The following is a 26,945-nucleotide window of genomic DNA, read 5'->3' as shown; positions in this document are numbered from 1 at the left end:
GGAGCTCTGACATCCACTCACGTGAGGGCGCTGTGTGTGCTTCCCCACATATCTCTTCACGATAGTGCTGCGCTTGTTGAGAGCGGATTGTAAACACACGGTTATGGCTGCAGAGAGGGGTGGAGGCGACAACAACCTCAACGACGAAATGGGCAACCAATTACAACTCCTGCCAGGTACGTATGCCTGCCAGTTTCCTAATAAACACGGAGTATAATAGTAGTTTCAAAATCATGCCATCTTCATGTCCTGCTCAGAACATGCAGGGAGATCTTTACTGACAGATCCAGATCCTGGCAGCTGACAAGGGGGCTTCTCTGCAATCTTCAGGTGTCTGCGTACACCTGTTATGTAAAACACTAAATTAATAACGATATTCTGCGACACGTTTCGTTTCTGTAGTCTTAATAGCTGCAACAATATTGTTGAGTGAAGCGTGCACGCATTTTGTTCTTTCATTGTATTGTCAACAGACATTCGTTATTATAATCATTGTGTTATTTATCCAGATGAGATATTTGCTTGCACTTTGCTTATTAATGGCTTTATGCATGCCTGGTTGTCCTCAAATGACTCTGTATGGTTAAAATCGAAAGCAAATTGAAACAGGTTGTGAATGTAAATGTAGATGTAGTTGACAAAGTGAAAGTGAATACTAAAAGAGAATACAGTGAAATAATAAGTCAAGTGAAGTAACCTTTATTTTTCTAGTGTTAAATTTAAACAATAGAGATGGATTCACAGCAGCTTCATAGTATTCAGTTCATTTTAATGCCAATGTTGATGTTGCAAAATTCATGAATTAAGAACAAATTTGACCCAGCTATAACACAACAGCTCAATTCAGTTGAAAATTTGTTGTCATCCAATAGTGTCAGTGCTGTAAAATCGATAATATAATGTTGAGTATTAAGTGTCTGTTAGACCCCAGTTAATCAAGACAGAGGCGAGGATGGAAAGGAACCCAAACTCCATGAGGTGACAGAAATGGAGGGAATAAAACCTTGTTAGAAACTTGAGTCAGTTTGGGGGACCAGTTCTCTTCTGTCCCCAATGAATAAACACGATGTGATGTTGATTGGGATAAGTGAGATTATATTCTAGCTCTAATCTTTCTGTCTTTCTACAGAAAATGAAGAAGAAGAAGAGGATGACATGGAGACTGAGGATCGAGATGGTGAGGATGCAGAAAAGCCAAGTATTATAAACTTTGACACCAGTCTGCCAACTTCACATGCTGTGAGTGTCATCTATCAACAGTACATTTAAACTAGTGCTGTCAAACGATTAAGCACAATTAATTGCATCAAAGATAAAAGTTTTTGTTTCCATAATGTATGTGTGTGTACTGTGTGTATGTTTAAAACCATTTTAAGTATATAGCACCTTACTGATTCAGTCAGGTTTGTTGTGTGTATGTTGTGAAGTATCTGGGCTCAGACATGGAGGAGTTTCACGGCCGTACCCTGCATGATGAGGACAGTGTGCAGAATCTGCCAGTTCTTCCCCAAGTCACACTCATTCTGATCCCAGGCCAGACGCTACCCTTGCAGCTTTTCCGGCCACAGGAGGTCAGCATGTTCCGCAACCTCATAAGCCAAGACCGCACGTTTGCAGTGCTTGCATACAGGTATTAACCGTCCCAAGATGCAGAATAATAACTGCTCCACATGAATGATCACTTACCTTTGATTCTTCTTCGAGAACACTGCAGGTTGCAGTGGAGGGGTTGCAGGTGTATTTATATTTCTTACATTTGTACATGCACTTTGTAGTTTGACGTGTTTCTATCTCTCCCAGTCCTGATGCGAGTGGAGTGGAGATAAAAGCGGAGTTTGGGACGACTGCAGAGATCTATGCTTTTCGTGAAGAACAGGAGTACGGCATAGAGACAGTGAAGATCAAAGCTGTTGGACGGCAGCGCTTCAGAGTCCATGAAATACGCACACAAGCAGATGGGTAGGGCTATATAAATGCTTTCGCTACAATGTGCTGTCCACAAAATGTACTGCAGTAATAAACCACCTTGCTATTCTTCAGGAATGAAATGTGAAAGAGACACTGCCATACATGCACATTTTTGTTTTCGCAGGATTCGTCAGGCAAAAGTACAGATTTTACCTGAGAAGATTCTACCAGACCCTTTATGTGCACTGCAGTTCCTGCCCCGCTTACACACACACACACCACAGATCAAACACTCACAAACAACACCACCGCAGGACCGGTGCATCCAGATCTGTAGACAGGTAACTGATGGACATCATTTCTTTTTATTAAAGAACACACAGTTCTTAAACATTCTGGTATCAGTTTTTTTTTCTTTTTTTTAAGTCACCCTTGTAAGTCATGAGTAACATAATTTTTTCTTCATGTAATATGCTCTTATTTTCTTTTACAGAAGAAGATTCGTTGTGCTAGTATGACCTCATGGCCTCCTTGGGTGTATGCCTTATATGACTCTGTGAGATTTATCTCTCTTTATTAATATTATTATATTATACATTTTACTTTATCCATTTTTCAAATGCTCATTTTGCATAGTAAGCCTTAAAGGTGTGATTAATTTCCCTTAGAAATGAACAGTGCTTTTGACAAATGTTCTAAAGACATACATTTAAAAAAAAAATCATCAGCATTTTTATAATGTGAGTTACAACATTTTAGCACTGATGCTTGTGTGTGTGCTTCTCTAGAAAACTCTCATGAGCAGAGTAAAGAGACAGCTCCATGAATGGGATGAAAACCTCAAAGACGAGTCCCTGCCTACGAATCCCACAGGTACACACTGGGTTCAGGCACACAGATGCTCTCAAGCTCACACACACAGTCCAGTAGTTATAGTGTCTCTCTCTCTGCAGATTTCTCATACAGAGTGGCCGCGTGTCTGCCAATAGATGATGCTCTGCGACTGCAGCTGCTGAAGATTGGCAGTGCCATCCAGAGACTGCGTTGTGAGTTGGACATCATGGACAGGGTGTGTATATGTTTGGTTGTCTCTGTCTATAAATGTTTGTAAGTCTCTCATTTTGTCCAGTAACAATATGTATTGCAATATTATGTTTCCTTACAGTGCACCTCTCTCTGCTGTAAACAGTGCCAGGATACAGAGATAACTAGCAAGAATGAGATCTTCAGGTACAGACAATAACTTTAAAAACACTGAGAATTTAGTCACACACAAAATATTACAAGAACAGTTCACCCAAACATGCTAATTCTGTTATCGTGTACCCAAGCCTGTATGAGTTTATATCTTCTGCTTAGCACAGAGTGAGATGTTATGAAGAATGTGGGTAACCAAACAGTTGTTGGTCCTCGTTGACTTTAATAGTATGGAAAAAATATCATGGAAGTCAATGGGGACTCACATTCTTCAATATATCTTCTTTTGTGTTCGCCACAATAACTCTATTGAGGGTGAGTAAATAATGAAAATAAATTCATTTTTGTATGATCACAAGTGGATGGTGATTCAAGGCACCAAAGTGTGTCAAGCGTCAACAGGAAATAAAAATACACCCAGTCTTATTTTCTAAATGCATGTTGTTGATCCTATTGTGATCAATTAATTCATGCATAAATTTTTTTTTACCTCAATTCTATACACTAACAGACTTTCTTATAATCAACTACAAGCTTAATCACCAGCTGATGGATAGAACCCCAGTCCTCACCCTACACTTTTTCTTCCTCGATAATCCATTTTACTCTAATATACCTCACAATGTGGAAAAAAAAAGTGTCTGTTGCTACTTCCATTTCCAAATCTTCTGAAACCATATGATAGCTTTATTTCAGAAAAAGAACAAAGTTTACGTCATTAAGTCATCATATACCTTTATTGTAACTCTCAGATTTGACAATTATGGTGAACTGGGGGGTTTAAGTGAATGAATCCTGAGTAAATGATGAAAGACTTACAATTTTGTGGGTGATCTTTCCTTTTGAGATTTGAAATGAAAACAAATAGTCATTCAGCACTCCTCTGTTTTTAGTCTCTCTTTGTATGGGCCAATGGCAGCATATGTGAATCCACATGGCTATGTTCACGAGACGCTTACAGTCTACAAGGCCAACAACCTCAACCTGATTGGACGACCTTCCACACTACATAGTTGGTTTCCAGGGTGAGAGTCAAATCTTTTGTACATTCCAAAATGTATTTTTTATCAATTTTCATGTAATTATGCATTTATTTCTTTGCTTAGGTATGCGTGGACAATTGCTCAGTGCAGAACCTGTGGCTCTCATATGGGCTGGAAGTTCTCAGCAGTAAAAAAAGATCTGAGTCCACCTCGGTTCTGGGGTTTGACTCGTTCTGCCCTCTTACCGACAATCCCACAGGGCGAGGAGGGTGTCGAGGGGTCACGCTTGCTGTGCCTGTAATGTGATCTGAGCATTACTTGTGACATTTAACCCTACAGCCCACAAGCATATGCTCCCCAGGGGTCTCTTCTGTTGACCCCAAAACCTCACCCAGAGAGAGAGAAAGTGTGTTTGTGAGTTTATATATGTAGATGTGTGCATGAACAGGGAGAGGAAAGAAAAGGGGACAGGGTAGCTTAAGATAAAGGAGTAGAAAGAACAGAATGCAAGTTGTTGCCTTCACACACCTTGTGCTGTGGAAATTACAGCCTGATACGTGCAATATCATACCAGATGGGCTGTTTAAGATATTACAGTCTGTTGTAATGCACTTAATTTACCGTCTAGCAGTCTTTTCTTCATTATTACTGCCTAGATAACCGTTAAGCAAGATGTCATCTTGATTGGATGTTTGAGTATTGTGTTAAAATAGGGTCAAATCTCTTAACACCAAAGTGTGATGATCTCATTTAGTCTTACAGAAAGTCTTTTCATGCCCACTTTTAGCAACATAATCAACAATCATGTAGAATACCTCAACCAGTCAAATGCTCTTGGACATCTTCAAAACAAGATCTAAACTGCTTGATTTAAATAATTCCCCATATGCTATGTCCCATGTGCTTGTGTCCATTTGGCACACAACTCCTGGCTAAAATGGTTAGTTGGTGAATAATAAAGGAAATATCAGGGAATTACCTTTTATGTTATCTAGACTCAATATCAAGAGCAATTCTCAAAGGGTGTTTTGTATTTCTCAGTTTTGCTTCATCCTTTACATGTTTTTTATTTGGATACCATTTCATTGAAAGATGATATGATGTGTATGTCGAGTTGAAAGCCAAAAACTTGTATCCAGGACGGAATTGGTTTGCCGAGAAACTACAGTCTGCATTGAGAAAATTCCTAAAATATAAAGACTCTGTGCACGCCCATTAAATTGAGTGCAAAATACAGTTTACACAGAAAATCAGCACACAAACACACTCATTCTTCACTAGAAACATAGCTGTAATAAGAAAAAAAAACATGATACACACTGACTTGCATATCTGTAATGTTCAAGAGATTAAATACTGTTCAGTGCTGATAAATTCTCGACAATAAACCGCTTCTGAAATGTTGCATCGTGTTTAATCTTGGTATTAATCTTGGTTAATGCTTAATTCTGAAAATGATCTGTAATTATTTAACGGACATGAGATAAATCTTGTTACAAATATATTGCTCATTTTTAGCTAATGTTAACAAGTGGGATTATTGTAATGTGTTAAAATTTTTGTATAAACACTTAAATAAAAATGATAGTGTATGGATATACTGTGGAAATATCAAGTATTCTAATCCAAACATAGCTATAGTTTGATCACACATTTGTGGACAAACTTGGAAATTTGTACAAAATGGAAAATTATTGCAAAATAATTTTTTGTCAGTTACATAAAATCATCCTTCATAAGCTAAAGAACATTCTGTGAAACCGTAACCTTGATATCTTTAATGCTGTGACCATGTCAAAGATTGAAGTCATAGTGAAATTAAAGGTTGAAATCAAACTTTGATGCTTGTTATCTCATAATTAGATTTTGAGACTAGCCTGGATTTCACAGGGAGGGTCAAAATTGTATTAATTTGCTCAAATTTGTTTAAGCTTTTTGCTGAATAATGTGACAGCAGTGAAGCATAATGTTAGAAATGTCTGTTGTTTCATAATTCTTATGCCATTTAAGAGATAGGCAGAGAGAGAGACAGAGACAGAAGTACTGTAGTTTATACTGTAATGTTTTACTGTACTGTTTCATTTCCGACCAAACCGCCAGAGGGAGATGTTGCTACGCAATGGCGCAGTTTTCTTCACTGGCTCTCACGTGATCACGCAGTCACAACAAACGACGACAAGCTGTACAGATGAAATGTTGATAGTCACGTACGCGTTACGTTCCCACCGTTCCCCAATGTATTAGGCCGTGGCGCATGAGTTTATGCTATTCAGAAGAGAACTCTAGCGTTTCTAGTTCGTGTATTTATTTGCTTGCAGCGTGGCTGCTATTCGTATCTTTACATTAGTCTCGTTTGGTCTTTGGCAATGCCTCAGGAGTCTGCGGAGGGGCCGCAGCCGCTGCCTCTGGTCCGGTCTCTGGTCAGCCGGACTCCGGCCTGCGTGGTGTTCTGTAACTGCAGTCCGCGCGTCGTGAAGCCCGTCTGGATCAACTTCCTCGGGGAGCCGCAGCCATACGCCGATATTCAGCCGTACACCGGGCGAAAAATGACAACTTATGTGGGTTCGTACAATTATTGTTGAATATTAGAAAAAACTGTCTGAGACGTTTGACTTGTTCTTTGGGAACTTCAGCCTGTTACAACTTTTATGCCAGTCAATGTTCAAAACGACCCAACACAAGTGTTTTACATCAGGCAGACCAAACTGTTCGGGTTTATATCATGAACTAACAAAGTATACTTTGACACATCTGAGTGTTTTCACATAGGTGATTATTAATCTCTAAATTGATTCAAACATTAATGTGACCCAAGTGTAAGTGATTCGAACCCATTTCAGTTTTAGTTTAATGGTTTTTTGAACCTATTCAAAAATTTCTGACAATATTTTACACTAAACTATACTTTTGGATTTAATTATTTTTAGAGTTTACACCTAGCAAAAATGCTGTTTTATGTGAGAAGTCACTGATGAGGGTAACAGGTTTGGAACGAGTAATTAATGACAGTTTTCTCAATGAACTATCCCTTAAAGTAGTGCAATGATCTGTTTGAACGAAAGTTTCTCATACTGTTTTTCTGATTCTTTCAGGACATCCATGGATGTTTCGGGATGCAGAAACTGACGATCCAATGGTAGTCAACAATAAAGAGATGTATTTGCCAGCTGCCCTTGAAAATGGACAAGTCTCAATTGCCAACATCACATTGCCTGGTAGCCATATTTCTTTCAGACTGATAACCAATTCAGTCCTTTTGTAAATTAGCCATATAACTGCGGATGTGAATTTTTTGATCATCTAAAATTGAATTTGATATTTGTTTACCAGTGTTGACCTTGAGAGATCGCTGTCTGCAAGTTGTGAGGCGGTTGGTGCAGAGCGAAGATATCTGTCAGTTGGAGATCGCCCGCTGCCTTCAAGATGACCTTGCTCAGAGACCCAGCATTCACGCCGATCTACAACGCATTAGCCAGCGGGTGGAACAGAAGCTACTGGAGAACAGAGGACAGCAAAACAGATGAAAATATGAACATTAACATGAATGAATAAGGGCATATTTACTAAGAAAACCTGTACACCATTACCGCAAATGGACAGTATAGTATGGCACTGTAAAATACCTGCCAAACCTCAGATCAGGAGGAATATTTTCTTAAGCAAATGGACTCTTCAAACATAGGTATCTGTAGGTTTCACTGACTGCCGAATGCAGATTTTGTGTGACTGTGTTTGTGTGGAAGGCTTTGCAATATTATATTTTCTGATTACAGTTCTCTGTATACTTTTACTCTTATTTCCGCTACATACTTGGAAAAGTCTTTGTAAATAACAATAATAAAAAAAGTTACCAAATATTTTTAAATATGTCTGTTTGTCCATTCTAATTATGTAAAGCTAATGTATTTTGCATCAAGCCAGCATTTATTAGTAATTAATATGTATTTATATGGTTGCTAATAAATTAGAAGTGCCAAATGCTCTTAATATTGCTTAAATATTGGGAATATATTATTAAAAAAACATTTTAACATAGTTGAAACTTGCCCATTCAGTTGATCAGCAGTTTCTAGTCATGCAAATATGTATAATTTTTGTTGATATGACACACCACCAAATAAGGGGCATCATATATGTCATTTGGCACACAGACACGTGCATGCAAGTGTGTGTTTGTGTATGGGTTTAACCTAATGTTATTTTTTTGTTTTTTTACAATTCGACCCTGGTATACACCTGTTAAATAAAGTTAAAATTATAATCGATAACGCACTTGCTAAAGCCCTTTCTTATCCCCTCAAAGCATACATACGTGCTAGAAATGTGCACACTCCATACTTAGTCGTCTCTCAAACAAGCGTTCACGTGCATCGCTGTCTAGGCCCAGGGTCCAGTAAAATGTTGAGTGTTGGCAGGAGTGAACGCATTGCTAATCACATACGCACGTGATCTACCTGAACCGTATTCCTTCGTACAGGCCTTAAGGTTTGTAATATTATCTTTGTTGTTGCTTGGAATTGAATCGTGTTTAATCAACACTATTACGCATTTTTAGATAGTTTAACTTACGTTACCGTTTCTGTGTTTGTCGTTATGTGCCCTGACGCTTGAGGTCACAGTTTTAGGCCATACTTGAGGCTTTTGCTAATCATTAGCATCTGTAATTAACTAATAGCTCTTTGAATATTGTTAACATTAATATGTTAACGTGTTTTACACCGCATACAGGTTTATGCCTTTTCTTTTTTCATGTATAAAAATAAATACAAGTATAAAAGAGACGCCGATGTGTTTAAATTTTTAGCTTAACGTTAACTTACCTGCAGGGAAATGCCTTAAAAAAAACTTTTTAAACACACGTAAATATTAAATGAATATTACTTTATATTTAACTTAAGTGAGTCTCAAAGTTTTTTGTTGTTGTTTTTTTCAAAGAACCTGCAAATAAATCCATCTCAAATATGCCTTAAAAAGGCTGCACCTGTTTGTATTTCTCATTTTTGATCATTTTTATACTATATGTATACATTTCCTTTTTTTTTCTTAAGGTCTTAGTAGGATGAACCGCAAAAGGGAAAAGATTAAGTTTACATGGCTGAATAAGGCCAAGGGCTCCCCCAGAAAGCTGATGAAGAACAGTGTGGGTGTGGCACGGCCAACATGCTGGGATGGAGATGATCAGGATGCTGCTATAAGAGAGGCTGGCTCTCCTGGCCTGAACACATCTACTGGTTCAACTGGACTGGGCGACATGGAGAACATGTGTCTCAGCACCCCACGCAGTACACCCAAAGCACGCATAAAACTGACTGGATGCCACAGAGCACTGTTGAGGAAAACCAGTCCTGGTGAGGTAAGTAATAATATAAATTATACATTTGTGCTATGTCTGTATTTAAAAAATGCATATATTTGACTGGACTTGTGGTTTGTGTGTGACATACAGGACACTTTTTCAGGTCAGCAGTCCTCTGTTGGACCTTCACCTCCTTCTGCAGGAAAGAAAGGCAGGAGTCTAGAACAAGGGCAGAAAGTCATTCTCCTCAAAGCGCTGAATGATGCGATGGGGAATGCAGACAAAATGTCATCAGTTAGTGGGCCTAAAAGTCTATCTGCAAAGACAACCCCAGATAAGATTATAAAGGTAGTTGAGGAGAAAAGCACATCTGAGCTTGACTGCTGCTCATTCAGTGAGAAGATTGAACGACTGATCGCGACTACAGATGACAAGCCTCCCCCGCTGGAGTTCATAGACACCGAAGATGATGGGACAGAAATAAAGCTGGACACCAGGGTAATGATTACGTTTTTTGTTTGTTTGTTTTTTATAAGTTCGATACGTTTGTTCAGCTGCATTGGTATTAAATTGATCAAAAATGTCAGTAAAGACATTTTCACAAAACAAATGATAATTTTAAATAAATGCTTGTTTTTAAATATTATCAACTGTTTTCAACATTTGATTATAAGAAATGTTTCTTGAACACAAAATCGGCATATTAACATGATTTCTGATGGATCATGGGACTCCTCAGAAATAAATTACATTTGAAAATATATTAAAACTGTTATATAAATTGCAATGTTTCACAATATTTCAGTTTTTACAATGTGTATTATCGAATAAATGCTGCCTTGGTGAGCGTAAGAGACTTAAAAAATGTCATACCATCCTCAAACTTTTGAACTGTATATGTTCGTGCTTAATAAATGTATTAGACCACCACCCAATGTAAGGTTTGTGCCACAGCTGCCCTTAGCTAACAGTATTGGTGATTAACAAAATCATTTATTTCACCAGTATGTGGAAGCGCTTTAGTCACAGTAGTGTTTCTAATTCTACAATATAATTATTGTTGGGATATGTTGGATTTAAAGATGGATCACAAAAAATTTTTTAATCCAGGGGTCACCAGACTCGGTCATGGAGTGTGGTGTCCTGCAGAGTTTAACCTTCAACCCTAATTAAAAACACCTGAACCTGCTAATCAAGGTCTTACAAGGTAAACTTGAAACCTCCAGACAGGTGTGTTGAGGCAAGTTGGAGCTAAACTCTGCAGGACACTGGCCCTCCAGGATCAAGTTTGGTGACCCTTGGTTTAATCCAAGACAAGTTTTTGGGACAATTAGAAACTATTTGAAATCCTTTATCAAGAGCAAGGGATGGCATAAAATATAAAAAGATGTTTAATTTTTTTTAGTTATGTGTATAAAAAGATTCTTTAGTTGTTTCAGTTTGTTATTTGTAATAAATAACAAATGTTTTTTTTTATTACGTTTTTGGACCACTTCCTAATATATTTATAAATTCTCTTTATTATGACAGGTGGTCTAATATGTTTAAGCACTGTATTATAAAAGAAGCTCTATGGAAATCATGGCTATTTTTGTCCAACTATAAATATATTTTAAGAAAATTGCTACTGACTTTGTCTCTAATGTACAGAGTGTGATCCTAAAGCGTCCAGAATCGCCGGATTGGTCAGACGTTGAGGACTCGGAGCAGGTTCAGGTTTTCTCACAGGATGAGTCTTTCGAAACAAAGAGGGGACAAACAGCTGAGCTTAAAAAGGAAAGTGGGTTTGTGGACTATAGTGACACTCTTCCAGCTTTGGAACGCTATCCTTACTCTTTATCACCAGCTCTGAAGTCTTCAACATTCCCTCAAGCTGTGTGGGAACCGGAGTCAGAAGTGGATAACAGTTTCCCAACCGTCTCAGCCAGGGGTGTGGAGCTTATGTCAGAGCATTCCCCTCAGAATACAGCCTCTGAGCTCGAGCCACCCAGGAACTACACGCCTTGTCGGACAGTCAGACGATCCCTCAAATTAAAAGAGACTATCATCAGCGGTTCTCCACTGGACGATGGTTTCCCTGGGCTCAGAACCTTTGCCTCCACTCCATATACACCTGGTTACTGGGATTACTCACATGTTACTACACGCAGGACTTCAGAATCAAGTATTTATGCATCCTCAGGGATGCTCCTCGCTGGGGACAGTGCCACTCGCAGGATCTCTCTTGGCTCGGAGCCCCTCTGGCTGTCAGATTTGAACTACTCCCAATCAGATTCTGCTGGATTCATTGACACACACTGTCATCTTGACATGCTCTATGGGAAGTTGGGTTTCCGGGGGAGTTTCCAAAAGTTCCGGAGTGTGTATGCGAGTACTTTCCCAAGGGAGTTTAGTGGCTGCATCGCCGACTTCTGCAACCCACGGATCACAGAGAGAGAGGCTATCTGGGAAGGGCTACTAGGAGAGGAGAAAGTGTGGGGAGCTTTTGGTTGCCACCCGCATTTTGCCAAGGAGTATAACCACGCTTCTGAGCAAAGCATCATGGGTGCTATGCGTCACCCTAAGGCCATTGCATTCGGAGAGATCGGTTTGGATTACTCGTATAAGAATTCCACCGACTCGTGGAAGCAGAAAGAAGTATGGCAGACAGGCTGATTACTTCCAAATATATTTATATCAAACTAAAATGTATTATTCCTCACAATTTCTTTGTCTTTGTGTGTCAAGGTGTTAGAACGGCAGTTGCAGTTGGCCGTCGCTCTTGGGAAGCCTCTTGTTATACATTGCCGTGATGCTGATGATGATTTGCTGAAAATTATGAAGAAGTGTGTCCCCTGGGATTACAAAATACACAGGTCAGTGCTCCCAAAACAAACTTGAGGGTTTAATTGATGTTGCATAGATTTTTGTTTTTAGAAAATAGCACAGTGTATATATATATATATATATTTTATATTTTTTTACTGCTTCAAAACAAGGCTTAACAAGACTACATTTGTTTTCTAAAAGAATACAGTAAAAACAACAATAGTATTGCAAAATATTATTGTTGTTTAACAGGTTTTTTTTATTTTAAAATGTAATTTAATTCTGTAATTTATTACACCATTTTCATGGAAATATTGAGCACAATATTAAGCACGGAAATATACTTGCATACATTTTTAAATACTAACTTGAGTCATTGTGTGTTAGACACTGTTTTACCAACAGTTACTCTGTGATTGAGCCATTCCTAAGTGAATTCTCTAACCTGTGTGTGGGTTTCACTGGACTGGTGACGTACCACAACGCTGCGGAGGCTCGAGATGCTGTGAGGAAAATCCCACTCAACAGAATCCTATTAGAGACGGATGCACCATATTTCCTTCCCAGACAGGTATCAGTGTATCTTACTAGGCGCACATTGTTTGATTCCACATTCATATACTGAATGTGCATGCCTTGTCATTCTTTTATATATACATAATATTCCTCTCTCTGTAGGTTCCTAAGTCCACATGCAGGTTTGCTCATCCTGGTATGGGCATACACACTCTTCGTGAGATTAGTCTGCTGAAGAACGAGAGCCTAACCACAGTACTGCAAACAGTCCGGCAGAACACCAGACATATATACGGCCTGTGATTGGAAATCCCATGTTACTATAGCAACTGAAGTCTTTGCAATCTTAGTCTAGCTGCAATCAGCTTAGGCTTGCATATTTGAATGTACTGAAGTGTGTGCTAACAAGTGTATGAGTATTGAAAACTTAAGTTTTGTAAGTGTTGTAGGGAATTTCAAATCTGTTAAAAATGTTAGTAATGATTAATTTTAATATCTCTTCAGTTTCGTGTTTTAAAGTGGTTCTTTGTTCTAAGGGTTCTTTTGTTCTTTTGTATCTGCATGCATTCTTACAAGTTATGTATGCTTGTAAGACATAAGTGACATAAAATGCTGGCTTGTGTCTTCCCTTACATTAGAATAAGTAATTTTTCCTTATGCTATTGTGTGAAAGTTTATGCAAGAATAAAATGTAAAACAGATTGTGAAAACCCACAACAAATAGCTTTTACCAAGCTGTTGGTTTTATATAAAAGTAACTTTTGTCTAAATAAGAAAATTAAATAAATGATCTTGTATGAGTGGGTTTATTAATTATTTTTTTTTGTTGTTGAGAATAACAACAATTAATTTCAGACTTTATTAAATGTGAAACAGATGTGATTGAGCAAGGAGAAGAGAAACCAGAGGCAAAAAAAGATGGATTTTTTTTTTTTTTTATCCTTTATTTTGTCATTGTTGTTTTGGAAGATTATTACATCATTTCTACTTTACAAACATTTTAATGGTTTATAAGGAGCTGAATCTTGTAGAACTTTTAGCTCTTGTCAGAATTCTGAGGAGAGAGAAAAAAAAGAACACCCATTTAATATAATTTTGCAGAAGACAAAATTATGCAGAAAATTATTTAAAGACAACACATTTTTATCTTGAAGAATTATCTGCCAGAAAGCAATTTTAGTTTTCAGGGTTATTTAAGGATCTAAGACACTTTCTGGAAAATGAAACCATTTTCCATAGTGAATTTTTAGCTGTTTTATCGCATTCACCATTTTTATAGTTACTTGTGTGGATCTGTTCTTAAAATAAGAGTTTAACTCACCAAGTGGCGAATCGCCAAGAAGATTGACCAGAACCTTCTGCAGAACAGGACCATATTTCTCATACTCCGCTTCGCTCAGAGACACAGACAGTTCGAACGGAGCACTCATCTAAACGAATTGTGAGAACAAATTATGACTTAATCAGTAATTACTGATTGAAATCCTATTCAAAAGTGCATTTGCATTGAGGTTTTTTTTTTTTTTTTACCATGAACTGGTCATCCTCTTTAATCACTGGGATCTCTGGCTCTGCAACATCTCTTCTGCCCATCCGGGGTGGCCTTCGACCCTTAAAATTTGACACATTTGATGCCAAACTTTTAGCACTAATTTATGTAATTTTGACATTCTTCATTTTTAAATTGACATACATTTGGTTTACTCCAAACATATAACACATCCACCAGACACACACTGACCTGTGGTTTCTGAGCAGGACTGAGGAAGCTGGTGCCACCTTTCACAGACTCAACACACAAGGAAAGAGCACATAAGAGCACAAACATGTGGCTGGCACGACGACGCAGAGGCATCCTGGGAAGTCACCTGGTTTAGTTCTGTTTTACGACAACACTCTGAATGGCTGCACTTTAAAAGTCTCAAATATGTATGCAGAATGCACAGAAATTGTAAAAAGTCAACACCACCTTCTGTAATGATTCAACTGCTTCGGTAGGTCTGCACACTGAGATCTGCCTCTCACTTTTATAATAGCCTTGGGTTAACAATTAGCATTAAAGTCTACAACTGTAACTGAAAACAAACAGAACTAAAAATCCCTGATTGTTTCTGTAGGTGTGTGAGAGAGATTTCCCTTGGGGTGATATGAATATGATGATAACAGACAAGTAAAGTCATATGGCGGTAAACTGCTGTGTCAATAGCTATTAGTGTTACTAGACCACTGAGCTATTGCCATAGCAGATTTATTTGACTGACCTGGTAATTCCTCTGTAACTGGAACTCATGGCCTATTTGATGCGAACACACTTTTAAGTGGACTCACCTTTGTACGTGGTTGGCAGCATGCGCTTTCAACAACATGGTCATCCTACCAATGTGAAAAACTTATTTCAGGTTTGTATTTATGGTTCTGGTTTGTATTTAATTAATTTTGTTTTGATCAATGCATCATAAGGATGCATCAGAGTAGCATTGTATGATTGTATTGTATATTATTATTAAATTTAACTAGAAGCTAGTTTTGGTTTTCATTTTTTTTAATAACAAAAAATTTACAACAGTATTACCATGTTTTTATGACATGGTACCAGCATAATTTCTGTACATTTAACTTGGTAGTAACTTGTGGCCATGGCAGTTTAAAGCAACTTGTCGTTAAATTTGTATTTTTTTTATTTACATATATATATATATATATATATAATTATTTTTTTTTCACTAACAAAAAAGTAAAAACTTGTAGTGTGACCTCCGAGACTGTAGATGGCAGACTGCATTTGTTCTTTACAGAGACACTGTTTTGCTCTCCGAATGTCAGTGTTAGCCTGGTCTACCTAAAAAGCTAGTTAATATGGATAAAAAGAAGAAACCATACAATGTTACTGCGTCATCGGTAAGTAATTCGTATCTTAAAGTGCTCTTTTAAACAAGAGGAATGATCATTGTAGTATTGTTAGTGTGTTATAGTAAGCTTAGCATGACAGCTAATAATACATTTGCATTGTTAGGCTGTTTTTAAACTGGGAAAGATTGTTAGATCCTTTTACATCTCTTAACTAACATCTACTTTATTTACATTTCAGCTGGTTGATTTGAAAGCGGAATTATATCGGAAACAGGAACAATTTAAGCACGACCGACTTGGCCAAGATGCAGGAGCCGCACAGAAGGCTAAAACAAATATTAAAGTAAGACAAGGGCATACAGCTAGATTTGATCACTGAATGATTACATAAAACGCCTGTTGTGTTTGATTATGTGTGTATGTGCTCATAGAAGCCCAGTATCTGGAGCAAACAGAATGAAGGAGTCAGTGCACGAGCTCAGAGGGACGTTCAGCAAACTGCAGAGGAAGAAAACACACTCGATAAGTCCAGGTAAACGGGTACTACATTACTCTGTTTCTTTATATCCAATTCATTTATTACAATTATTTGGTCTAAAAGTAAAATGTATTAATGTGGGTATATAACCCAATAATACGAAGCATCAATGCAGGTAATCCCAAAACTGGGTATTCTGTAAAAATTTAAGCATGTTTGCAGAAGACACTTTGTTTAATAGTTTTGGTAATATAATATTCTATAACAACCTGTTTCCTTAATATTTTCATAAATGATTTTATTTGATGCAGGCTGTTTGACATTCACATATTGGAAAAACAAGAACTCATACTAATGAGGACAGATTATTAAACTTTTTATTTGTGATCTAAATACTTTTTATTAATGTGATTATAATAATTGCAAACCCTTTACTGTTTTGAGTGCTGATATATGATGTAATGATGTATTGTTTGGAATATATTTACTATACACAGAGTATAAATTGTTAAGATGATGTTAAAAATATAATGAGTTTAACAGAGAATTAATTATTCAGATACATCTGAGCATACTGTAAAGCTCATTCATTGTTCAAATTGTGTAGTATAATCATATTAATATTCTGTTGATGATGAATTTTTGCTTTTTGCAGGCAAAAATTGGAGGAAAAGGCACGTCTTTATGAACAGATGACAAAAGGAGATTTCCCAGGTATATGCTTGCTGGCATTCCTACATGCAAAGTATACCCTTCTTGAAACATATTTTCCTCTGCTTTGTGTAGCAAAAAATGAACTGGTATTGAAGTAGACTGCATTTTTTTAATCTTTAGATGAGGAGACTGAAAGTCTTTATCTAGTGGACTTCACCCAAAAGATCATCAACCAGAGGAATGAACCACAGACACGCACTGCAAGTGTAGCAGGGGACAGAGATGGAGAGGACTCTGATGTGAACATCCCTGTTCCACCCCCACAGGACGCAAATGAAGAATGGTACCATGTGTTTATAAATGAGTCTTGAACTGGATGAAGAGGCAGTATGATTTGAACTCAGCTGTCGGTTTCTTGCTCTCTTTTGTTTAAGGGTGGACTATGTTGATGCATTAGGACGCTCTCGAAGATGTCTGAGGAAAGACCTACCAGATTTTCAGAAAATGGACCAAGAACTCCAGAGCAAGAGGTACATTTATTGTTCTTACCTTTACCTGCTTTTTTTGTTTGTAACAAATTGGTATTGTTCCTGCTTATTCATTATCTTTTTTTTATTGTGTGCAGGGTGACAGGTGCTGACAGGACACTGTTATCTGATGACATGAGGAGAGAAATGCAGAGAGAGCAGTGGGAGAGAGAGGAAGAAGAGCAGATGAAGAAACCTGTTGGACCCATTCACTATGAAAATATCAAAGACCAAGGTGATGGAGAAGACTGGTCTTTACACGCACTGCAATCTGTCTTTTGTATAGGAAAAGTGCTTTTGTGAGAGTGTTGAGTTACATCTTCACAGTGTCTCATATGGATTGTTTTTTGTGTCTGTTTCAGAGGCCAGAGAGCTGGGTGTTGGGTATTTTGCTTTTGCCCAGGACGAGGAGCAACGAAGAAAACAGAGAGAAACTCTAGACATGCTGAGAGACCAGGTCAGATCAAATGAATTAAATGATGAGTTTTCTAAATTAGATTGAGCTGCCTAGCTAGAGCGCATTTTCAGGTGTCATTGATAAGTGTGCTTCGATAGCAAAGACTTCCAAGAGCCCATCCAATAAATGTTCAATATCAGCTGATAGACATCTAATCTGACCAGTAAATCATCATTTTTATTTGTATATTTTAAATCAATATTTGTTCATTTCAACTAGGTTGCTGTCTATATATGAGCTCACTATATCCTTAGCTTCTCTACTACTAGCTAAAGTCTAAATCAGCTTTTTACAATTCTCTTTCTTTCTGCAGACCACAGATCAGCGCCACAAACGTGAGCAGCTGAAGGAGAAGAGGAAAGCTCAGCTCGAAGCTCGACTCGCTAAAGTGAGGATGAGGAGGATGAAGAAAAGCAAGCTGGAGCCAGGAGATGAAGAAGAGGGTGTGTTGCTGTATATTAGTTATTTAATGAATAGTTATTAATGTGTATCTTTGTTTTGGTGATGAATTGTTAGGGCATATGTGGTTGTTTCTGGATAAATGTTCTAATGTTCTGTTGTAGCTGCTGTTGGTGATGCTGGGAATGATGAAGAGGATGAAGGAGGTTTGGTTGGACCTCCAGCCCCTCCAACAGTGCGGAAAGTAGAAGTAGAGATTCAAGAGAGAAAAGACACCAAACCTGGCGTTCCACACGTAAGAGAGTGGGACAGAGGCAAAGGTACATAATCTTGCACAGCCATATTCTTTTCTTCCTCTTAATTGGCTCTAGTGTTTACATTTGCTTTTTTGAAGATGCACAAGGTTTGTTTCCTTTTCCAGAGTTCTCCTGGGGTCAGTGGACCAGTCGTCGTCGAGATGAGCGAGACACAGAGTTTGCTCCTCCTTCTGCTTATTACGCAGATGACACAAGATCCAATCACAATAGAGCCACAGACAAATGGCAGAGCAAAGGAAAACTTCCCTTCAAGTGGTCTGAATCCCAAAAATCCACAGGAGACGACACCGAGAGCATGTCTACCTCTAGTCAGCCTTCTGACATACCCACATATGCACAACCTTCTCAAGCACAAACTGCTCCAACACAGAGTCTGGATGAACTGTTATCTTACTACAAACACTCCACGTAAAAGTACAAGTCTGAAAATCACTGCAATCTGTTGGACTTGGCAAGCTGCATCAGTTAGTCTGGATGCATGTCAGTCTTCAGCAGCAGTGGCAGTGAAACTTTGTACTAAAATGTAACTGAATTGCAACTTTAAAATAAAGAATGACAAGATTTTTGTTTGATTTTTGTGCATCTTTTATCCCATCGCTATTCTTAACCATAATTATTAAATTTTTGCCATCAGTTTTTCAGCTTGTGAAGACAGAAGTCACTCTTGTCCATAAAATTGATGTTATATCATAAACATCATAGATGATTTAACATATGCTGAGTATTTGTCGTTTTTCTGTTCTAATGAAGTGTTTCATTGTGTTTGTCACTGCCTTTTTTTATTAAATTATTTAAAACCAGGCAACATGTTATGAACACTGGGCAAAGTTTATGAGTTGCACCTGACTGCAGTGTAACTCTGCTTAGTTACTCAGTAGCTTTTAATGAGTTGCTTTACAAGTTACTTTGTTCACATGTAATGTGTGAGTTTATTCCAGATGTCATTTGAAAGAGGACGTTAAAAAGCTATATTCTATAAAATTTCACATAGGTCCAAATCGCAGGACTAGAGTGACCTTTGATCCGAAGGATATCCTGTCTCAGCAGGAATGTACGTGTGAGCATTTTGTATCGACCAGAGAGAAAGCAAGGAAGGAAGGGAAATAGAGTAGAAAACTGAGGTGAAGAAGAGAGAAGACAATAAAATGGTTCATATGGTGTACTGAGAGACCGATCTACTTTTAGTTTTATCTCATATCTCTGTTTTTCCCTCCCTTTTGAAGATTCAACCAGTTGAATGAAAGGAAGATGGTAAGTAACTATTTCTGGTTGGGATTATCACATGACTAACATGCAGTTCAGCCATCTGCTGATCGGAGGCAGAGTTACATTTGTTAATATTAAATTATGCTTTAGATATCATGAAATGTAGTTTTACAGCATTGGTCATTTACATTAGAAAAACAATATTTTCGAATGTATGATCAGTTAAAAATATGCTATTAATCATTGTTAATTAATGTTAGTTCATAATGCAATGCTCTTAGTAAATGACTAAAACTGTAAAAACAAATATTTAATTATAATTATTATTATTATTACCTCAAGAGATATAAGCTCTATTATATTGCTCAACACAAATTTGCTAATTAAAATTACCATGAGTGATTATATTTCACATAATTTGTTAGTACTGTGTTAATGAACATGACTGTGTGAGTGTTTTAGGAAGGTTCAAGTGCAGAAGCAGCACTAAGTGTCAGTGCAAACAGCATCAGAATCACTGATGTGACTCAGGATGGAGATGTTTTGACATTTGCTATCGCGTCCCAGAAAGTAAGATGCCTGGTAAATGCTTAAAACATGTTGTAGTTTTACGCTGAATTGAACATTAAAATATCAATACAATCACTTTCCCTCAGTTGAACAGCAGTGCCGGGGTGTGTGTTTTTCGAATGTATGAGGACTTTGACTGGCTTCAACAGAGTCTATTCTCAGAAGAAAATCTTCCCGGACTTCAGGGAATTATAGTGAGTGAATTCTCTAAAACTCACAATTAACATATTTGCTTATTAATTTTGAAAAGTATCATATGTATGAATGAGAAAGACACTCAAATGAGATGATTATGCCCACAGTTTCCTCCTTTGCCCTCTAAAGCACTTCCATCTCAGTCAAATACCCAAACCAAGGCACTCAAACAACTTGGTATGTATGATTTGTATATGCATAGGCATAATGTAAATGTAAATGTTAGTAAACTAATTTGTAAGTTTTTTGTTGTTGTTGCGTAGGTGCCACATGTTTTGATGTTTTGTTTCTTATGCAATGCATTTTATCCATTTTTCTGTATATGTGTTCAGGGTTCCTGGCTCTAGGACAGGATTGGCAGAGTTATTGTAAGGCTTTGGAGTTTTATCTCCAGCAGGTGGCAGCACACCCAACTCTCTGCAAGTGCAAAGCACTGGACAGCTTTCTTATTAACTCTGAGGTTTGCTATAAACACACACACACACACACACACACACATTCATTAAATACAACTTCAGCATTACATGTTCTGTATGTGTTCACTCTGAGGGGGATAAAGGTCACTTTGATGGTACTCTTTCAAAAGGTACCAATACCAAATTGGAACTACGATTTTAACTGGATTTTCCATCATGGAAAACAGCTTTGTTAGAAAAGACTTATGTTTATACTGTTTGATCATTTTTTCAATGTCACCACTTTGATCAGTTATGAAGGACAGGTGATAAAATCTTTGCTGATAATCTTACTTTTGTCATTGCATGTATGTTTTGACTAGTCTCCTGGAAAACAGCGAGGCAGGAAAGGAATCTTTAACCGTCTCAGCCAGGCTGTGGAGGAGATGAGGAAGGAAAGTCATAAGGTATTGGTGTGTGAGTTTGGCTTTACACCTCTGGGAAAAGTCCTTTGACCAAACACAGCACTGTGTGGTGACATTAGGAAATTTGAATGTACAAACATCGTAGATCTAATTTATATCACATATGTAATTTAATAATCCCCAGGACGTGGACAACTTCTTTCAGAATGAGAGAAACAAAAACACTAATCTTGCCGCTTCATCAAAGGTTGCCACAGAGGTACACTATTTAAGCTGAATTATTTCTTGAAGTTTTTATTTGGCCAGTGGACTCATATAATTCAATTGCAATTTTGTGTTCTCCTCTCAACAGAAATTACTCGATGTTGTGATGACAGAGCAAAGTAAGTATTTGCAAGAAGTTTATTTGTATGTTTTACGAATAGATACATACCACTGTGTGTTTGCATGTTTTACAGAGCTTGCTGTGGCCTGTGGACATTTCGCCACATCTCTTCATCTTTGTGTGAATCAGGATGATGCAGCTGCTGTAGCTTTCTCCAAGTTAGAATTTGCTAAATTATATCACTGTTAATGTCTGCATTAATGTCCACACATTGATTATAGAGAGAATGTGTGAGAGAAATGCATGTTTATGTGTTATAAGAGGATAATCAGTTTATTCAGATGTTGTGTTTCTTTAGGGTTTGTTTGAAACTATCAGATGTTATTGAGGCAGTAAAGGTAAGACTGCTTTACAACTATTAAAGGGTTCTTAGTCATTCCTCTGTTTATCTACAATTGTTAAATATAAATAATTGTATATACTTTTTTTCTGTATCTTTAGCGAAACTATGAGAAAGTTGCTAGTAACAATCTGTCTACTCTTGGTTTGGGTCTGGACCTGGAGTCCCGCTACCAAGAGTCAGAGAAAGTATGTTTTACTGATTATGTGTATTGTTGCTTGCTTCTTTACACAACATTTCATACAGAGTAATTTACCCTTTAGTTTAGATACACTAGTACCAATTTATTTGTCTTTTCTTGCTCTTCCGAAATAGTTTTGTTCTGTAACAAAAAGGAATTCATTTGAATGATTTGATTTTGAATCAATCAGTATGACAGATAAAAACAGTCACTTGTCACCACTATTTGTGACAGAAAGAGTTCTTAAAAATACATTCACAGACCAGTGTTATTTTGTATATCTTATATTTGTTTCAATTTTCATATTTCATTTTAATATTAAAGATTTGTAAAAATTAATTTTTCTCATTTTATTATTATTTTTATTTTATTTTTAGTACATGAAGTTGAACTAAATGTAAAAGAGAAACGTTGCCTTGGCGTAGAATATTTTTTGTTTTAGTTTCTTTTATTTCAGTTAATGTTTCAAGTACGGTTTTAGGTTTAGTTAGTCACATGCTCTGTCTGAATCTTGCAAACACAGATCTCAGAGTACTACAGTGAAAATCTCTCTGTGGATTTCTGCTTGTGTTGTTACAGGAAATGCTCTTCAGAAGAACCTGTAAACTGATTGAACTGGAAACAGTTAAGAAGGGTACAGAAAAAGCCAAGGCCAATAAGAGAGAAGTGGTATGTTATTATCTGCATATCTTCCATTCATTCTGTGCACACACACTTCCACACTGAAGTGTTCACCTCGTGTCTTTCTGTTTCTAATACTCCAGATGGAAGCATTTCAAAAAGCAGTTGAGAAAGAGTTCAACCTGATCTCATCTGTGGCTAAACAAGAGGTAAATACTGTGAATGATGTTCATTCAAATGAAGAATATCTGCTAAATGTGTCACCAGAAAAATCTGAAAAACCCTGTGCAATGACTTCTTGATCTGAACATGTCGTCAGTTCTCCACATTGTACATTTACAGAGGATATAGTATAATTGTTGGACTAATGTGTGGCAGATTGAGCGTTTCCATAGCTCCCGTGTGAAGGTGCTGAAGACCTTCCTGATTGGCTGGTGTGAACTACAGCTCAACACAGCGAAGGAGTTCGCTGAACTCTACTCTCAGCATCTGGAAGCTTGTAGAAACATGTACTCAGAATGAATGAAACACACACACTATAGATCAGAACAACAGAGCTGGTAATGTAATCCAACTTTTTCCAAGACAGCTAAATAAGAAGAAACTTATCGCAAAATGATAAAAGTGCTCTGTAATTTCTGCTTATTCTGAAATCGTTTAAATTACTAGTCCCCTTTCATTTGATTGTACTTAATCTTTTCCAGTCTAATTTGAACACCAATGTAACTTCCAGTTCCACAATCCTAGGTTAGGCTACAGATTCAGAAGTGAACTTTGTCTTGTGTAAGCTTGCAATAAAGCTATAAAACTCATGACTGTTTCTAATGTACACACTGCAAACCGCTGAGGTGATGGCTGCACAGAAACAAACATATCTATAGTGAGCTGGTGTTTGTGAAAGTAGTCATCAACATGAGCACATTAGAGTTTAATGAAGTCAGAATAGTCTAACATACAAAATCACTGCAAATCTATTTGATTTTCTTAGGTTTTCTATAGGTTATCTATTGAAAGGTTAAAAAATCTTGACAAATATGAAAATAAAAATAAAAAATACAAAATAATATATATATATATATATTGATTCCCTGGGAACACATGATATGTAAAAATTATATATTTCTATAAAATTTTTTATATATAAATTAATAATATAGGAATCAACATTGGTAAAAGTAAAATACAGGGAAAACATTAAATACAGAAGACAACATATCTTAAAATGCTTAAACAAGAAGAAAATATAAATAGCAAGCAAAATAAAATACAAAAAACGTAATAATTTTCAGAAATTTCTTGATTACAATTGATCATGTAATTACAATTCATAAATTATTTTATATTGATTTAAGATTACAAAACACTAATCAGGTCAAAAGAGAGAAGCTATAAAATATTAAGCTCACTCAGTATCTTTACTTCCACTGTCCTCTTATGACTACACTGTAAATAAATATTTTTTATGATGTAAATTATACAGATCGCTGGAGTACGTTTGACAAGAAAATACTATTTCCGTTTCGCTACTTTAAAACTGAAATAGTCTAACTGTTTATGAAATTTACCAGCTATTTATAAATGTGCAAGTTGCTTTTACATCAAATATTTGGAAAGCATTTCTTCTGCTTCTCCAAGAGAGGAGCAGGTTCTCCCTTTTGCAAGATTTATTTTATCCAATTTACAGCAGGTGATGCTCTTCTGAAGGGTTTCTCGAGGGAACCGTAATACATCATCAAAATGAAATGCTAGGCTAACATGATCCCATACATAAAAACGATCAAGCACAAGTTCAGCCGTAGCTATTCGGTCTTCTGTATTTAGTACCAGTTTAAAATTGATGGCATCACCAATGGCTTGTGCTTTCCAGACAATTTGATTTCCCTCATAATCTACAAATGAGCTTTTTTCAATCTTTGGGAAATTCTCAAAGCTCTCATTGTCTTTAGGGCTGTGAACGAGAACAACATACATGATCTCCTGCCTGTAAAACACTGTCTTATATTCCCTGAGAACGGGGTCTTGGCCTCTGCACATCTGCTCCTTGTATGTTTCCATAAGTTCTTTCAGGGGAAATGTGAAGCGAAAGTTGCCATAGCGTGATTTGTCAATGTGAAATGCAGGTGATATGGTGAATTTGTAGAGGAATGGCTCCTGTCTTTCTTTTTGCTCTTGGGATCTTTTTGGGAACACCTTCTCTAAATAACGCTCCTCAGCTGCTTTTATACTCCCTTCATCAATCTTCACACTCCACCACGAGAACTTCTCATGAGCCTTGAATCCTCCCGAGGCCATGATTTCCAAAAGATGGTCATTGTTAGTGACATGAGTCACCTCTGAGATGTGAAATTCAATGGGGGTTGGATAGTTTGGGATGTTATTAGTCAAATGATCAAGTATTTTTAGTTCATAGTGTCTTCCCAACCTTTCAAAGTCACGCCGTATTTGCACCACGTTAGTATCATCCTTAAGTGCTATTCTCAGATCTTCTATGCTAATGTGTCCACCATGGCTGACCTCAGGATGCTTGCGATCGTTTATTCCACCATGAAAGGAATACTGGAAATATGAAGATTTAACATCTTTTTTTTTTGTATCAGCTTTAAAAACATTCCCAGATTAACAAATTATTATATTACATACATTTTGTTATTTATGAAAAAGTTCATAAAAAAAAACACACAACACATTGTTTATAAATATTCCCATTTAAGATTTTTTATATATCTTTGGAAAACAAATTATAATTTTTTTCTCATCTCAGAACAGTATGTCTGCTGTGCGTCTGCTAACACGGTAACTTTTAAAAAGTTTTAAAACAGTTATATGAACATATAAAGCAATTAGCTGTTACCTCTAACCATTTACATTCACCAGGATCTTAATATATGTTTAAACATCTTAACAAATAAAAAAATGAAAATTCTCTGAAACCATATGATCATAATTTTAACTAGACAAATATATTGTGTATGGATAAAACAAGATCTTCTTGATCATTAACTTTTTTTTTATTTTTTTTTTTTATAGCATATGAATGATTGAACCCCTCTCTGTGGACACACTGTTTTAGATGTAGTGAGAAGACAATGAGTGCCATACAGTATATTTGATATAATAATGATACAATTAAATTGAAGGGGATAATTGTGTTAAATGCAATCTATTATTTATCCCCCATAACATTTCCAATTGACAATATTTTAGTTTTTAAACCTATTAGCTGTTAGCAAGAATCAGTAAACAGTTTGGAAATATGAGTCATATGTTCTTGGACATTATTGTGATTGTACAATAACGCATCAGCATGATACTCATAAAAATGTTTAATTAAAATTCAGTTGACTTCAAACAAAAAGTCATTTTCATTTATTTGCGTTTTGAGTATAAATTGATATAAATTGTCAAGAATTGCCTACTTACACATCTAGCTGCCTCTGCCATTCTGTGAGTTTTAAACTAGTTGTGATGCTGTTGGTCGTCACTGTGAAAAGCGGAAGCTGTAGTGCAATGCTCTGTATGTTTATAGTCTTTCATTCTGCCACGTCTGTGAGGGCGGGGTTTTTAAAAGACCAAACCTGCTGTGTGAAATGAGATCATGGCTAATCATATTGTTTTGCTTGTTTGCAAATAGTAAAGTTGATAAATACAATCAATATTCCAATGAGCTGATAATCAATGAATGTCTGGAATTGTATAAAGGTATAAATGCATACATGTAAAAAAGACAATATAACAGAAGCATTATAATAAAGATTATTCAATTCACATGCATTTATTTCGCAGATGATTTTTTAACAGTGAATTTTGTCATTGAGTTGCAAACAGGGTTTAGTAAGGTACATTTTACAAAAAGATACTTAAAAACAAACCAAAAAAGGTACAAATCTAGCTATATTTCAAAATGGAAATAACTAGAAATCTTGCAAACACCAAATTCATGGTTATGGTTATGACTCACAATTTCTTCTGCTACATAAAAAGTTTTAGAGATGCTGCTCATCATGTGACCAATAATTATGCTTTAAGGGAATTCTGCTAAAAACACAGTACATTTCTTTATTACTCCAAATCTGATAGTAAAAAACAAGCCAAGGATCTCGCCGGAGGCAATGTTGACAAAATCAGCTGATTTTTTTTTTTTTTTTTTTTTGGTCTTGCCCATTTTTAAAAGTGTTTTCGAAAGAAATACAATTGTACATGAGATGTTAGAGATAGAGGATACAGGTTATATTATATT

At 36.6% G+C, this 26,945-nt stretch overlaps 6 protein-coding genes across 10 annotated transcripts; 5 read left to right on the top strand and 1 right to left on the bottom strand.

Annotated features, from left to right (window-relative positions):
- Positions 1–25: 25 nt before the first annotated feature.
- On the top strand, positions 26–5,493 carry crbn (cereblon). Its single transcript, XM_026260525.1, has 11 exons — positions 26–176; positions 1,130–1,239; positions 1,428–1,630; positions 1,801–1,959; positions 2,093–2,249; positions 2,402–2,464; positions 2,697–2,781; positions 2,862–2,977; positions 3,074–3,138; positions 3,999–4,130; positions 4,212–5,493. Exons 1-11 carry the CDS (start codon positions 104–106, stop codon positions 4,387–4,389), a joined length of 1,341 nt encoding a protein of 446 aa, XP_026116310.1. The 5' UTR covers positions 26–103; the 3' UTR covers positions 4,390–5,493.
- A 750-nt stretch (positions 5,494–6,243) lies between these two features.
- On the top strand, positions 6,244–7,947 carry vhl (von Hippel-Lindau tumor suppressor). The gene is made up of 3 exons (XM_026260634.1): positions 6,244–6,650; positions 7,181–7,303; positions 7,419–7,947. The coding sequence occupies exons 1-3, from the start codon at positions 6,455–6,457 to the stop codon at positions 7,610–7,612; spliced, it is 513 nt and encodes a 170-aa protein (XP_026116419.1). The 5' UTR covers positions 6,244–6,454; the 3' UTR covers positions 7,613–7,947.
- A 410-nt stretch (positions 7,948–8,357) lies between these two features.
- tatdn2 (TatD DNase domain containing 2) lies at positions 8,358–13,439 on the top strand. The gene is made up of 7 exons (XM_026260465.1): positions 8,358–8,573; positions 9,137–9,441; positions 9,535–9,882; positions 11,035–12,021; positions 12,112–12,239; positions 12,580–12,763; positions 12,871–13,439. Exons 2-7 carry the CDS (start codon positions 9,148–9,150, stop codon positions 13,009–13,011), a joined length of 2,082 nt encoding a protein of 693 aa, XP_026116250.1. The 5' UTR covers positions 8,358–8,573; positions 9,137–9,147; the 3' UTR covers positions 13,012–13,439.
- A 196-nt stretch (positions 13,440–13,635) lies between these two features.
- On the bottom strand, positions 13,636–26,190 carry ghrl (ghrelin/obestatin prepropeptide). Of its 3 annotated transcripts, XM_026260548.1 has the most exons (5): positions 26,129–26,190; positions 14,450–14,497; positions 14,239–14,319; positions 14,030–14,138; positions 13,636–13,762 (listed from the first exon to the last, which is right to left on the bottom strand). In XM_026260548.1, the coding sequence occupies exons 1-5, from the start codon at positions 26,147–26,149 to the stop codon at positions 13,755–13,757; spliced, it is 267 nt and encodes an 88-aa protein (XP_026116333.1). In that variant the 5' UTR covers positions 26,150–26,190; the 3' UTR covers positions 13,636–13,754. The 3 variants fall into 3 exon arrangements, with proteins under 3 accessions (XP_026116333.1, XP_026116327.1, XP_026116326.1); XM_026260542.1 differs by lacking the exon at positions 26,129–26,190 and having other exon boundaries at positions 13,638–13,762; positions 14,450–15,082; XM_026260541.1 differs by lacking the exons at positions 13,636–13,762; positions 14,030–14,138; positions 14,239–14,319; positions 14,450–14,497 and adding an exon at positions 23,873–25,264.
- ccdc174 (coiled-coil domain containing 174) lies at positions 15,478–18,961 on the top strand. Its single transcript, XM_026260514.1, has 11 exons — positions 15,478–15,606; positions 15,797–15,901; positions 15,990–16,090; positions 16,692–16,750; positions 16,871–17,033; positions 17,125–17,220; positions 17,316–17,452; positions 17,580–17,674; positions 17,988–18,117; positions 18,238–18,393; positions 18,495–18,961. Exons 1-11 carry the CDS (start codon positions 15,565–15,567, stop codon positions 18,800–18,802), a joined length of 1,392 nt encoding a protein of 463 aa, XP_026116299.1. The 5' UTR covers positions 15,478–15,564; the 3' UTR covers positions 18,803–18,961.
- si:dkey-28n18.9 (sorting nexin-5) lies at positions 19,309–23,520 on the top strand. 3 transcript variants are annotated; one of them, XM_026260534.1, is made up of 15 exons: positions 19,310–19,511; positions 19,614–19,641; positions 20,059–20,166; positions 20,253–20,360; positions 20,469–20,538; positions 20,694–20,821; positions 21,140–21,223; positions 21,366–21,440; positions 21,534–21,564; positions 21,640–21,724; positions 21,865–21,904; positions 22,008–22,094; positions 22,667–22,756; positions 22,852–22,917; positions 23,087–23,520. In XM_026260534.1, the coding sequence occupies exons 2-15, from the start codon at positions 19,639–19,641 to the stop codon at positions 23,228–23,230; spliced, it is 1,119 nt and encodes a 372-aa protein (XP_026116319.1). In that variant the 5' UTR covers positions 19,310–19,511; positions 19,614–19,638; the 3' UTR covers positions 23,231–23,520. The 3 variants fall into 3 exon arrangements, with proteins under 3 accessions (XP_026116325.1, XP_026116319.1, XP_026116314.1); XM_026260529.1 differs by having other exon boundaries at positions 19,310–19,641; XM_026260540.1 differs by lacking the exons at positions 21,865–21,904; positions 22,008–22,094 and having other exon boundaries at positions 19,309–19,641; positions 21,640–21,725.
- Positions 26,191–26,945: the final 755 nt, after the last annotated feature.

The sequence above is a fragment of the Carassius auratus genome, chromosome 6, assembly GCF_003368295.1.
Source record: "Carassius auratus strain Wakin chromosome 6, ASM336829v1, whole genome shotgun sequence".
Classification (NCBI taxonomy): Eukaryota; Metazoa; Chordata; class Actinopteri; order Cypriniformes; family Cyprinidae; genus Carassius; species Carassius auratus.
Note: the sequence above shows the minus strand (reverse complement) of the source record. Positions and strands in the feature narration are given on the sequence as shown.

Excerpts from the sequence above, each read along its gene's own strand:
- crbn (XM_026260525.1), top strand. The coding sequence starts at position 104 with ATGGCTGCAGAGAGGGGTGGAGGCGACAACAACCTCAACGACGAAATG. Across the intron at positions 2,250-2,401 it reads GCATCCAGATCTGTAGACAG|AAGAAGATTCGTTGTGCTAG; the intron begins GTAACTGATGGA and ends TTTCTTTTACAG. Across the intron at positions 4,131-4,211 it reads CTACATAGTTGGTTTCCAGG|GTATGCGTGGACAATTGCTC; the intron begins GTGAGAGTCAAA and ends TTCTTTGCTTAG.
- vhl (XM_026260634.1), top strand. The coding sequence starts at position 6,455 with ATGCCTCAGGAGTCTGCGGAGGGGCCGCAGCCGCTGCCTCTGGTCCGG. Across the intron at positions 6,651-7,180 it reads AAAAATGACAACTTATGTGG|GACATCCATGGATGTTTCGG; the intron begins GTTCGTACAATT and ends TGATTCTTTCAG. Across the intron at positions 7,304-7,418 it reads TGCCAACATCACATTGCCTG|TGTTGACCTTGAGAGATCGC; the intron begins GTAGCCATATTT and ends TTTGTTTACCAG.
- tatdn2 (XM_026260465.1), top strand. The coding sequence starts at position 9,148 with ATGAACCGCAAAAGGGAAAAGATTAAGTTTACATGGCTGAATAAGGCC. Across the intron at positions 12,022-12,111 it reads ACTCGTGGAAGCAGAAAGAA|GTGTTAGAACGGCAGTTGCA; the intron begins GTATGGCAGACA and ends TTGTGTGTCAAG. Across the intron at positions 12,764-12,870 it reads CATATTTCCTTCCCAGACAG|GTTCCTAAGTCCACATGCAG; the intron begins GTATCAGTGTAT and ends CTCTCTCTGTAG.
- ccdc174 (XM_026260514.1), top strand. The coding sequence starts at position 15,565 with ATGGATAAAAAGAAGAAACCATACAATGTTACTGCGTCATCG. Across the intron at positions 16,751-16,870 it reads GACAAAAGGAGATTTCCCAG|ATGAGGAGACTGAAAGTCTT; the intron begins GTATATGCTTGC and ends TTTAATCTTTAG. Across the intron at positions 17,453-17,579 it reads TGAAAATATCAAAGACCAAG|AGGCCAGAGAGCTGGGTGTT; the intron begins GTGATGGAGAAG and ends TGTCTGTTTCAG.
- si:dkey-28n18.9 (XM_026260534.1), top strand. Across the intron at positions 20,167-20,252 it reads TTGCTATCGCGTCCCAGAAA|TTGAACAGCAGTGCCGGGGT; the intron begins GTAAGATGCCTG and ends ACTTTCCCTCAG. Across the intron at positions 20,361-20,468 it reads CCGGACTTCAGGGAATTATA|TTTCCTCCTTTGCCCTCTAA; the intron begins GTGAGTGAATTC and ends TTATGCCCACAG.
- ghrl (XM_026260541.1), bottom strand. The coding sequence starts at position 26,149 with ATGGCAGAGGCAGCTAGATGT. Across the intron at positions 25,265-26,128 it reads TGGCAGAGGCAGCTAGATGT|TATTCCTTTCATGGTGGAAT; the intron begins GTAAGTAGGCAA and ends TCATATTTCCAG.